This window comes from Alexandromys fortis, unplaced genomic scaffold, assembly GCF_014885135.2.
Source record: "Alexandromys fortis isolate MF-2015 unplaced genomic scaffold, M_Fortis_MF-2015_v1.1 scaffold_282, whole genome shotgun sequence".
Classification (NCBI taxonomy): Eukaryota; Metazoa; Chordata; class Mammalia; order Rodentia; family Cricetidae; genus Alexandromys; species Alexandromys fortis.
Window position 1 is genome coordinate 580126 of NW_026068199.1, and position 12384 is coordinate 592509.

General features: G+C 51.1%; 2 protein-coding genes across 2 annotated transcripts in view; both read left to right on the forward strand.

The window, feature by feature from the left end:
• The first annotated feature begins 151 nt into the window (after positions 1-151).
• Tmc4 (transmembrane channel like 4) lies at positions 152-11206 on the forward strand. The gene is made up of 15 exons (XM_050129827.1): positions 152-300; positions 1254-1455; positions 2865-3010; positions 3297-3529; positions 3645-3766; positions 6028-6175; positions 6673-6840; positions 7061-7224; positions 7898-8024; positions 8249-8346; positions 9525-9708; positions 9994-10124; positions 10216-10371; positions 10776-10854; positions 10957-11206. Exons 1-15 carry the CDS (start codon positions 219-221, stop codon positions 11023-11025), a joined length of 2109 nt encoding a protein of 702 aa, XP_049985784.1. The 5' UTR covers positions 152-218; the 3' UTR covers positions 11026-11206.
• Positions 11207-11458: 252 nt separating this feature from the next.
• Leng1 (leukocyte receptor cluster member 1) overlaps positions 11459-12384 on the forward strand; it is a 5281-nt gene continuing 4355 nt past the window's right edge. The window contains exon 1 of the mRNA XM_050129877.1: positions 11459-11800. Within this exon, the coding sequence (XP_049985834.1) occupies positions 11525-11800 (276 nt within the window). The 5' untranslated portion in view covers positions 11459-11524. The remainder of the gene's footprint in view (positions 11801-12384) is intronic.

The following is a 12384-nucleotide window of genomic DNA, read 5'->3' on the forward strand; positions in this document are numbered from 1 at the left end:
CTTGTCAGTGTGACATACTGACCGCTGTCAGCAAGTTCTGCAGGCTCAGCCAGTAAGGACTTCAATTCCCAGCAGACCTTTTAAAGTTTTATAGGAAGTGTAGCATAGTTACCTCAGGCCACCTAGTGGCCAGGTACATCCATGCCTCATGCCCCTCCCTTACCTAGGGCGGTCCCCACCCTAGGGGACTGGAGACACGGAAACAACAGGTGCAAAATATGTCCACAAACATGGAAGAACTTCCCAGGGAAGCCTGGGGCCAGTCCAGGGATTGGTCTAGCTCCGCGAGGGCAAGAACAGGTAGGAGAGAGTCCTGGGAAGTCGGGTCAGAACATCAAGGAAAGAAGCTGGGTTCCTGAACCTGAGAGCACAAGGGGATTTCATTTCCTGGGTTTCCTGAGACAGAAACTCAGAACCCCTGAAGAAGAACCGTGCAAAGACCTAGTTGCAGTGTTGGAGGAGAGGGGTTGGGTCACTAGTATCAGGCATGGGAAGGCCCAGGGGTTCCAAGTTCCAGTAAGGGAACAGGAAGTTGAAGATCAGATGCATACTTAGGGTAGTAGGGATCTGGAGGTTCACACCTGAAAACCTTAGGAAGAGTGTCTAGAAGTATGGATGTATGAGCCTGGGGTTTTGAAACAGTATGAGGAAGGCCAGGACCTGGATCTCTGGGTCAGAGGGATAAGAACTAGGGCCTTGAATCCCTGATGAGGGAGAAATGATGGGATCTATAGCCCTGGGGGAGGAGAAACTTGAGTCTAGACTCCTGCGGGAAGTGGACCTGAGACCTGGGCTCCTCTGCCTGAGGGAAGAGGACTAGGGATGAGGGCTAAGGCCTGGACCCATGTACGTGAGGGAGGAGACTTGGGCCTGGATTCTTCAATCTGAGGGAGAAGGGCTCCTGGTCCAAGGGAGGGGGGCTAGGACCTGAACTCCTGGGACTGAGGGAGGAGGCTGGGTCTGGGCTCCTGGTCTGAGGGAGGAGGCTGAGGCCTGGACTCCTGGGTCAGAAGGAGGAGGGCTGGGCCTGGACTCCTGGGTCTGAGGGAGGAGGCTGGGGTCTGCACTCCTGGGTCAGAGGGAGGAGAGCTAGGGCCTGGACTCCTGGAAGAGGACTAAGTCTGAGGGAGGTGGGCTGAGACCTATACTCCTGAGTCTGAGGATCCTTGGCTGGGGCCTGGATTCTGGGTCTGAGGGGAAAGGACTATAGCCCAGTCTTCACTGTCTTCCGATCCTTCTGTTTCCATGGCCAGGCCCATCGCTGGCCTCTGTGCTGAATAACCTCCCAAGTGCTGCTACTCTTCGGTACCGTGGCCCTGGTGTGCTCCCTTGGGGGACACTGGATGAGGATGAGGATGGAGGAAGGAGTCCTCAGGCCTTTTCAGAAACTGCCCAAATGGAATCTCACCCTTCCCGGGAACTTCCCTGGCCTATGCAGGCAAGGCGGGAACACAGGTGAACCCCTCTTCTCTGACACCCTGACACCTCTTTCTGTCAAGGAACTCTTTTTGATTTCAATAGTTTATTTTCTTTCTTTCTTCCCTTTTCTTTTTTCATTTTGTTTTTCGAGACAGTTTTCTCTGTATAATAGCCCTAGCTGTCCTGGACCTCACTCTGTAGACCAGGCTGGCCTCAAACTCACAGAGATCCGCCTGCCTCTGCCTCCAGAGTGCTGGGATTAATGGCGTGCGCCACCACCGCCCGGCAATGGGTTATTTTCCTTATTGCCTTGCCACTAGCCAGGGTAAGGTTTGCCTGGGCTTGGTCTGAACTTTGTGTTAGAGAATCAGGAAGACTTTTGTTGTTGTTTTTCAAGACAGGGTTTCTCTGTGTAGCCTTGGCTGTCCTGGAATTTACTCTGTAGACCAGGCTAGCCTCACAGAGATCCACCTGCCTCTGGCTCCTGAGTGCTGGGATTAAAGACATGTGGCACCACTGCAGGCTGAGAATTTTCATTTTGTTCCTTCCTTCTCCCAACCCTCCCTCCTTCTTTCCTTCTTGTTAGTTTCCCCCTCTCTCTCTCTCTCTCTCTCTCTCTCTCTCTCTCTCTCTCTCTTTCTCTTCTTTTCCCTTTGGATTTTTAAAACAGGGTTTCTCTGTGTAACAGCCCTGGCTGTTCTGGAACTCACTCTCTTCACCAGGCTGGCCTTGAACTCACAGAGATGATTTGCCTCTGCCTTCCATGTGCTGGGGGACTTAAAGGCATGCACCACCACTGCCTGGCTGTTCTTTCTCTTTTACATTTTGGTGTGTGTGCCCAATATGGCTTTCTGTGGCACTCAAAGGACAGCAGGCAGCAGCCAATTCTTTTGCTCTACCATGTGGGGCTCAGGGATCAGACACAAGTTTTGAGTTGGTCACAATTGCCCTTACTTGCTGAGCCATCACACCAGCCATTTTGTTTTGTTTTGTTAAGACGGGGTCTCACTCTCTAACCAACCCAGACTGGCCTGAAAGCACTTTTTATCCCAAGCTCTCCTCGAATTTGCACTAGTCTTTCTCCCAATTGAGGGGGGCTACAAGCAGGAATGGTGCACCACACCCGACTTCTTTATTTTCTTTCAAAAGCATGTCACTAATCTGACCAGCCTGTCCTTGGACTCTGAATCCCCCTGCCTCCGCCTGACCACTGGTGGGATTACAAGTGTGCGCCACCATACATGGCTCTGTTGCTATTTTGTGCCCGGCTTCCTGTACATAAAGTAGATTTGTTTCTTCTTTAATTGCGAAAGAGTATTCCACTATGGATACAGTATACCACATCTCCACCCTTACTGGGTCAAGTTGTTTCTATCTTTGGGCTGTTCCCAGTTTGTAGTTCCCAAGCCCTTCACCTTCTGACTCTGACTCTTCTTTCCTTCCAGGAAGAGGCAGGCTAGAGAGCAGGTGGCCTCTGGCTCTGAATCTAAGGCTGCCCATTGGACCCGACAGCTTTCCAAGACCAAGGGAAAGATGAAAGAAGGCTTTCAAACTATACAGCCCTGGGCATGGACGCTGAAGAAGATTGGGGGTGTGGTTGGCTTTAAAGAAAGAGGATTGGAGCCTGGGGTCTGAGGAAAGGAAGGCTGGAGTCTGGGGGGCAGACTCTAGGCCTTAGAGAAGAGGGCTATGGCCTGCACCCCTGAGTCTGAGGGAGGGAGCTGGTGCCTGGGCTCCAGGGTCTGAGGGGGAGGAAGGGCTTTGTTCTAGACTGAGTCTGAGGGAGGAGAGCTGGGTCTGAGAAACAGGGCTGGGGCCTGGACCCAGTGTGAACTGTACTGGTGAGGGACTTGAGGCCTCTCTGCTGCCCTCTGCAGGCCAGTTTGGAGCAGGCACTGAGTCCTACTTCTCCCTGCTGCGCTTCCTGCTCTTTCTCAACCTGGTGGCATCTGTGATTGAAGTCTGCATGAAGCTGATCCCCACCTGGTTGGAAGGGACTCCTCCAGGTCCCCCTAGCCCTAACATCTCCTCAACCTGTGGTTCCTATACCCCTCAAGGTCAGGGCCTGGTCACCTTCTCCACTCAGGTCTTCAACTTGCTCTCTGGAGCGGTAGGTGCCATGGTCCCTGATTTCCTCAATGGCCTATGGTCTAGATCACCCAGCTCCCTGACCCCTGCCTCCACCTAGCCACATAATGACCCTTGCTCTCCCTCTCCCTTCCCAGGGTTACCTAGAATGGTCTCCTCTATTCTATGGGTTCTACCCGCCCCGATCGAAGGTGGCCATCACTTACCTGTGCTCCGTCTTTGTCATCGGGCTCATCTACTTGCTGTGCATCCTACACCGGTTAGTGACACCCACATCCTGACTGATAGGAAGGGGAAACTGGAGGTGGTATAGAAGCCCTGCCCACCCCCAGGAGCCGTTTCGTCAGCACTGAAATCTATTTAAAACCAGATGTGGAGGCCCAGGCTAGCAGTCTCCTCACTTGAGGGCTGAGGCAGGATGATTATTTTGAGTTCAAGGTCAGTCTGGGCTACAGAGTAATTTGAAGGCCACTCTGAGCTACACAGAAATGTCCTGTCTGGTTGAGTATGTTGTCCCACTCCTTTAGTTCCAGCACTAGGGAGGCAGAGGAAGATGGACCTCTGAAGCCAGTGTGGTCTACATACTGAGTGCTAGGACGTGCAGGGCTACACAGAGAGGTCCTGTCTCTTTAGAAAAAGACAGACAGACAGAAAGAAGAGAGCACAGTTGGGAAGTCCCCACCCCTGCTTACTTAGTGGTATACCCTAAGGTGAGGCATTAAATAAGCATATGAAAGCCTGTTTTGAAGATTCATAATTATAATAATCCTAGTGTTTGGGAAGATAAGGCAGGAAAGTTACCTTGAGCTCCAGGCTCCATCACAAAATCCCCAACGATATCAAGAAATAGAACACTAAGTTGGCAAGATTTTGCCATGGGTAGGAACACTTTCTGAGAACCTGACTTCCTTTCTCAGGACCTGCCTAGGACAGAGAGGAAGCCAACTCCTCCACAGGTTGCCTTCTGACCCACCACACACACTGGGCCGTGGTGGTGCACACACGCTGGTGATGGTGGTGCACGCCTTTAATCCCAACACTTGGGAGGCAGAGGCAGGCAGATCTCTGTGAGTTTGGGGCCAGCCTGGTCTACAGCATGAGTTCATAGACAGCCAAAGATACACAGAGAAACCTTGACTTGAAATAAGCAAACAAAACAAAACAACATACAGAGGCTGAGGAAATAGCTTGGTGGATAAAGTGCTTGCAGCAGAAGCCCAAAGACCTGGGTTAGGATTCCCAAAACCCACAGAAGAGCTGCCAGCAACACACATCTGTAGCCCCCAGCACTGGGGGTGGGGGAGAGCAGCAGAAACAGGACGATCCCAGGGGCTAACTGGCCAGCCAGTCTATCCTCAACGGTGAGTACCAGGTTCAGTGAGAGACTCCATCTGAAAAACTAAAAGGCAGAGTGATAGACACCTGGAATAAACCTCTAGCCTACAAGCACACACACATGCACAAGTGCACCCATGTTTTCATGCATATGCCACATGCACACACATATTCCCAAGTGCACCCATACACTAACCACATACACACAATCTTAGTGCACCTGTACAGTCATGCATATACCACACACAGCTTCCTGGTTGGTTTGGAAGGTGGGAGAAGCTCTGTGATAGTTTTCTTTAAATATAGGAATCCCTTCTGATTTGCATAAAAAGAATGTTCCACGGGTTTAAGTACAAAGAATGGAATCTCTGAAGATGCAGAGACCATGTGGGAACACTCCCCAGTTGTTCAGAGGAGGAAAGAGGGACTAGTGAAGGTAGACAAAGTTTCTTTGGCCAGTTCTATTTTTATCTTCTTTTTGTTCTCATCCTTTCTTCTCTTTTTAAAGTTTCCGTTTATTTTATTTATTTTGTATACAGTGTTCTGCCTTCATGTTTGCTTGCAAGCCAGATGAGGGCACCATATCTCATTACAGATGGTTGTGAGCCACCATGTTGTTGCTGGGAATATGAACTCATGACCCCTGCAAGAAGAGTTCAGTACTCTTAACCTTTGAGCCATCTCTCCAGCCCTCATCCCTTTTTCTTATTCAGTCTCTCTAGTCTTTCCCCCTCCCCCCACTTGCCTTAATGGGCAGGTTGAGACAGTTACCTTGTTACCCTGCATACCTCTATCTGGCTGGTCTGGAACTCACTATGTAGCCAGGCTGGCCCTTGAACATGCAGAAATCCTCCTGACTCTGCTTCCTTTGTGCTGGGATTAGGAGTACATGCCACCAGGCCAGCTTGCCTCCTCTCTAGAACGTCTGTTTTTGTTGTTGTTCTCTCTTCTCTGTCTTATTTTCAAGTCTCTCCCTCTTTCCACTGGAGTCTCTCCTAGGTCTTTCTGTCGCTTTAGGGTTTCTGTTTCCCAGAACGCTCTGTTAGCCTTTGATCCCAAAGACTTTGCGTATCTCTCTGACTGCAGCAGATGGCACCTGATCACAGGTCTTTGAGTTGTGTCCCATTAGTAGGATGCCCCCACCGACACTATTAAACGCCCTGTTCTCGTGGTCTCTTCTCTCAGTTCGGTGTCCGGGTTGAAGGAGACTCTGTTGGCCGAGACAGACGTTCTGACCAGCTATAGTCACCGGGTGTTCTCAGCTTGGAATTTTGGCCTCCACGGGGAAGTACACGTGCGGCTGCGCCAGCGCATCATTTTGTATGAACTGCAGGTGCGCTCGGGGAGGCGGGGCTACAACTGGTTATGAACTGGACAAGACCCGGTTGCAATAGGAGCAGTGCTTTGCTAAGAAACAGGGAGAGACAGAACTAAGGGGAAGCCACACTAGGAATGTGTGGCATGGGGGGGGGGGCTGAGGGAAGATGCGCAGCCCAATACTACTGGTCCAAAGTGAAATAGGGACGTGACTTAAAAAACAAAGTGGCTTGGAGTCTCAAGGGAGTGGATCCTGGGATTCTAGGTTGCACGGGGTGGGCTTTGGACAGAAGGCAGAGCCTTAAAGGGCGAGGTTTGGGGATCTTAGGTTAGCTAAGAAGGGTGGACCTTGGATGCAAGTTCGGGCTGGGGAGGGTCAGTGGCCCAAGAGCTAAGTGGTCCCATGGACATCACTGGAGGGTATGGAGCAAGGAGAGGGCTGTATCAGTTCCATCTGAAGAACTAGGCCTGGAGGGAACTATCCCCGGCAGCAGTCTTTCCGCTTGGCCTCAGGTGGAGCTGGAGGAAGCCATGGTTAGGCGCCGTGCTGCGGAACAGACGCTGGGCCAGAGAGTCAAGATGTGGTCGGTGAGGGCTCTGCTCAACCTGCTGATCCTCGCACTCCTGGGGGCGGCCTTCTATGGCATCTACTTGGCTACAGAGTACACCGTGACGCTGCAGGTGCAAAGGGTCTTGAAGGGTCTTGGAGGAGGAGGGTTCGCGGGTCCTAGAAATCACGTTTCCAAGGGTGAAGCACTGAGAGAGAACTGAGGTCTAGAATTCCTGCGATCTTAGGAGGGTTGGGAAAGGGAGGTCTGGGATTTTCGGGTCCTTTGAGGTAAAAAGAGGGTAAGGACGGACTTTCAGCTTCCTTCCTTCTTTCTTCCACACTCCCTCTCAGGAGACACCAGTGGTTCAAGAAAATCCCCTCCTCAAGCTTCTGGTGGATTATCTTCCATCCATTTCCATCTCCGTGTTCAACTTCGTGCTGCCAATTGTGTTCAAGTTCATCACCTCACTAGAGGGCTACACTCGCAGCCGCCAAATCGCCTGGATCCTGATTCGGTTCTGGACTCATGGGATGGGATGGGAACTCTGGGAGAAGGGAGAAAGGGACAGGCAGAGAGAGGGTCTCTGGTTCCAAAAATAAGACAGAGAAGTCTGGGCCCATGAGATGGCTCAGAGGATAAAGGAGCTTGCTATGCAAGTCTGGCGACCTGAGTTCATCCCCAGAAAGAATGCAAAGGCAGAAGGAGAGAGCCGAATGCACAAAGTTATCCTCTGATTTCCACACACTCACTATGGCATGCACGTGTGTGTGTGTGTGTGTGTGTGTGTGTGTGTGTGTTGTGTGTGAAGACAACGGAGCTCTAGAGATGGCTCTTGGAGAGGACTGGGAGTTGGTTCACTGGCAACCATATCAGGGAGCTCACAACTGCCTGAATATCCAGGTCCAGGGGATGAGACTCCTTCTGGCCTCTGCAGGCACCGGCATACTTGTCGTGTGCACACAACTGTACAGAAACACACATATGAAAAGTATATGACAGGGAAGTCCCCTGCATGTGAGAACCAGGGTCTTCAAGACTCAAATCCTGACACTGAAATGCAGTTCCTTCCTCTATGGAAGGCAGCAGGGAGAGGATGGGAGGGGATCATGGGAGAGCATCAAGACGGAGGGGGCAGCATGGTCTGCACGGCAGCAGTGTGAGTCCCTTTCTCCACCTTCATCTTACAGGACTGTGCTTTTGCGTCTGCTCTCCCTGGTGTTCCTCCTGGTTTCTCTGCGGAATCAGATCACATGTGGGGGAAACATGAAGGCAGAAAGATGCAAGGCCTGTGGCTACAATTACGAAGAACTTCCGGTGAGAATGCTGTAGGGGCATGGGGGGCATTCTTGTGCTTACAGGTAGGACAGGGATCGTTGGTTTGGGAAGAGAGAGAATATAGCATGGCTGCTTATAAACACAGAAGCCCTCACCCATGCACTTTATGAGTGGGGCTTCTGATGCTTGCTAGCAATTTGGAGCATCGGATGCTTGAACCTCCATGTTGGAAGGTCTGGTCTATTGATTTCTTACTTCTTCAGTGCTGGGAGACTCGGCTGGGCCAGGAGATGTACAAACTTGTGATCTTCGATCTGCTGGTGGGCTTGTTGGTCTTGCTGTTGGTCCAGTTTCCTAGGAAGTAAGTGTCCTGCCCCTCCTTGTAGCTCTGCCCCTGTCGAAGAGTTCTCACTTTCTGTCCTACCAATTTTCTTTTAACTGGGGTCTTTACACAAACAAGGTAGTTTGTCACTGAGCTAGATATTCTAGCCCTCTTTATTATTATTTTATCTTATTTATTTATTGGTATGCATACGTGTTTGTGTGAGCATATGCTGTGTGCTTGTGTGTAGGGGGGGATAGTCAGATGAGTCTTCCTCTATCATTCTCTGCCTGTTCCTTTGAGGTGTGGTCTCTCTCTCTCTCTGAGCCTGGGATTCACATTTTCTTAGCTAGGCAAGAAGCCAGCAAGCCCCAGCAATTTTCCTACCTCTGGCCCTCTCAGTTACAAGCATGCCAGGATGTCTGGCTTATTAAGTGAGTTCTGGGATCTTAACTCTGGTTCTCATAATTGTCCAGTAAATGCTTTTAACTGCTGAGCCGTCTCTTCTAACACACACACACACACACACACACACACACAAACACACATATATTTTAAAGATTTACTTGTTCTAATTATGTGGGGGGGGTGGAGTAAAATTGAAAAAAATTATGCCCTGGTGATGCCGAAGCGTGCATGGGCAGCCCATATTTGGTGGTTCTGTTGAACTTGTCCTTATTGGGTTTCATGGTCTGAGTTGATGAGGACAATTTGACCAGGTCTCTTCCTCAAGAGGGCACCAGATCTCATTACAGATGGTTGTGAGCCACCATGTGGTTGCTGGGACTTGAACTCAGGACCTTTGGAAGAGCAGGCAATACTCTTAACCACTGAGCCATCTCTCCAGCCCCCCAAATACAGTTTTAACTTCCTTTTCCTCACCTAAATCCCCACCCGCTCTTTTTTCAGTTATTTCTCTCTGACTCCACTCCTACTCTTAGTATTTTAGATCAGGTAACTTTGAAACCAGGTTCTGGAACATAGATCACAGATCTTAAAAGTCCTTTACATTTAATCCCAGCACTCAGGAGGCAGAGACAGGCGGATCACTGTGAGTTTGAGGCCAGCCTGGTCAACAAGAGTTAGTTCCAGGACAGGCTCCAAAACTACAGTGAAACCCTGTCTCAAAAAAACCTTTACAAAATAATGGGCTGGATGATAAGGTTGGGAAGACCCCAAAACATCCAGGCCTATGACTGCCCTACCTTGCCTTTCAGGATATTCTGCGGCCTCTGTCCTGGGGCATTGGGTCGTATGATGGGGACTCTGGAGTTCCAGGTGCCCGACGAGGTGTTGGGGCTCATCTACGCTCAGACCGTGGTCTGGGTGGGAAGCTTTTTCTGCCCTTTACTACCTTTGATCAACACCGCCAAGTTCCTGATACTCTTCTGTCTGAAGAAGGTGGGGCTGAGGACGATCCGGGGGTCTGAGCCGACAGGTGTTGGGGCTATACTCCTGGGTTAGGGAAAGAAGGATGTCACGGCCTTTGATGACTGAGCCCCAAGGGAGGGAGAAGTGTGCTGGAAGTCAGAGTCCTGAGCCCAGAGAAAGGAATCTGAGATGTCTGAGGTGGCTCAGACCTCTGGGTCCGGCCTCAAAGGAGGCCCAAACTCCAAGATGGGAAAAGACGAAACCACAGGACTGACCCTTGGGTCTCAGATCTCCATTTCTCACCTCTTCCCGCAGATGGCGCTGTTCTCCATCTACTCACCGGCCTCACGCACCTTCCGAGCCTCCACAGCAAATTTCTTTTTCCCCCTGGTGCTCCTTGTGGGTCTGGCAATCTCAGCTGTCCCGGTGCTTTACAGTATCTTCTTGTAAGTCTGAGAGGCGCCTTTTCCATTGCGTTCATCACAGGGTCCTCACTCTGGCCCTATTTGATTGAGCTCAGTGTGTCTCTGCCTGCAGGATCCCACCTTCTAAACTGTGTGGCCCATTTCAAGGGAAGTCGTCTATTTGGGTCCAGATCCCCGAGTCCATTGAAAGCCTCCCTCAGACTGCTCAGAACTTTCTCTACTTTCTGGGGACCCAGGCTTTTGCTGTACCCCTTCTGATCCTCTCTTGGTGAGTGGTGCCAGACTTTAGGGTCAGAGTTTGGATATGTGTGATTTGGGGGCTGAGCACCTAAGTATTAGAGAGGAGGGCTGCAACCTGGATACCTATGTGGAATGGAAGGGAACTGGGGCCTACCTAGATCTGGAGCAGGAGGGAGGGGGTCTGGACTCCTGGGCCTCAGAAAAGAAGTCTGGGTTTGGAACCCTGGGTCTAAAGGAGGTCTCTGCAGCCTAGACTCCTGATCTGAAGGAGGAGGGCAGAGGTATGGACTCCTAGGTCTGAGGCAGAAGAGAATGGAGTCTCAAGAGGGGTTTGAGGGTCCTGATCCAAGTTTATAAGGAGCCATATGATGAAGATATATATAGATATAGTTTTTGTTTTCCTGGAGTGACTTCCATTCCTGTTTTCCTAAGCATCCTGATGGCGTATACAGTAGCCCTGGCTAACTCTTACGGACGCCTCATTTCTGAGCTCAAACGCCAGATCGAGACGGTGAGCCAGGGTGGTTCCCTGGGAAGGGCTCCCTGAGAACATGGGAAGAAGGACATGGGTAAAGAAAAGGTGTGTCTCACTTCCATCCCCCTTTGCCCTCAGGAAGCGAAGAATAAAGTTTTCCTAGCCCAGCGAGCCGTGGCTCTAAGCTCAGCGAATAGAACTCTCTGACCAGTCTGGCTGGAAATGTCATCCCACCTTCAGCCCTTCAACCCGATTGTACACCTCAGTGACTTCCTATAGTATCCTCTCATCTCTAGAATCGAGACCTACGGCCTCCCACCAAGTACCACACTCAGTTGAACCGTATTAATAAACAATAGCCGAGGTCGCTATACATTTTGAAACCCGGTCCTGAAGCCTTGGACAGAGTTTGGGGAGGGGCCTGGTCAATGGCTGGGTTGGGTCTGCGTGACGGGATAGACAGGCGGGGCATCACCAACCTCATACAGCAGCGTCCGGGGTGGGGCAGCTCAGGTTGTAAACGTTTAGGATTGGCTATGATGGAGTACCTCTTAGCCAATCACCTCTAAGATAGGTCATGAGTGGGCGTGATAATTGGCCCAGAACCAATGTACAGGCAAGGGTGGGACCATGGGGCGGGAGCTTCCTCGCGCCAATCGGAAGTATTGGAGAGTGGGCCTGTTGGTCGGAGGTCGGCTACGGAGCCATGAATATTTTGCCCAAGAAGAGCTGGCACGTCCGGAACAAGGACAATGTCGCCCGCGTGCGGCGCGACGAGGCCCAGGCCCGGGAGGAGGAGAAGGAGCGTGAGCGGAGGGTGTTGCTCGCTCAGCAAGAGGTAAGCCTGGGGCTGGCCCGGAAGCACGGAGGGCCTGCCGGTCACTCGCTGTCAGGCGCGGGTCAGTGTTTGGCGATGTTTCGCTACAAATCCTTTGCTAACTTCCATGAAATCTTCCTAGATTTCCCCACTGGTGTAGTTGAAGTGGCCAGAGACTAGTTCATAAGAGTGGGACAGATATTCTGATTACTTTATAGTTCGTCTGCACAAGTTACTGGGCATCCACTGTATATATGTGCCCCACCTACAAAGTGCTAGACTTGAGAAATCCCTCTTAGAACAACTTTGAGTCCTTAATTAAAGGGGTGTGCGGTCGGCACTGAGCGCAACGGCTTCAACGAGGAGGGCAAAGGGAGGACAAGCTGGAGTCCACTCCGTTAGACGCATTTTCCATGATTGCTCCCCGAGACAAATACACCCAGAGGCTTTGCTTGTTTGTTTTTCAAGACCGGGTTTCTCTGCACAACAGACTAACAGACCTGGCTGTCCTGGAACTCGTTTTATAGACCAGGCTAGCCTTGAACTCACTGAGATCCACATGCCTCTGCCTCCCAAGTGCTAGGATTAAAGGCGTGCGCCACCACTGCCTGATCAGAGGCTTTCTTTGAAACAGGGCCTAGGTAGCCCTGGCTGTCCTAGAACTGGCTTTGTAGACCAGGCTGGTCTCCACCTCTGAGATCCGCCTGCCACTTCCACCTGAATGCTGGGATTTAAGACTACACACACAC

Coding starts and splice junctions, on each gene's coding strand:
- Tmc4 (XM_050129827.1), top strand. CDS start 219: ATGTCCACAAACATGGAAGAACTTCCCAGGGAAGCCTGGGGCCAGTCC. Junction 8,025..8,248: donor ACAATTACGAAGAACTTCCG/GTGAGAATGCTG, acceptor TTACTTCTTCAG/TGCTGGGAGACTCGGCTGGG. Junction 10,125..10,215: donor GTGCTTTACAGTATCTTCTT/GTAAGTCTGAGA, acceptor CTCTGCCTGCAG/GATCCCACCTTCTAAACTGT.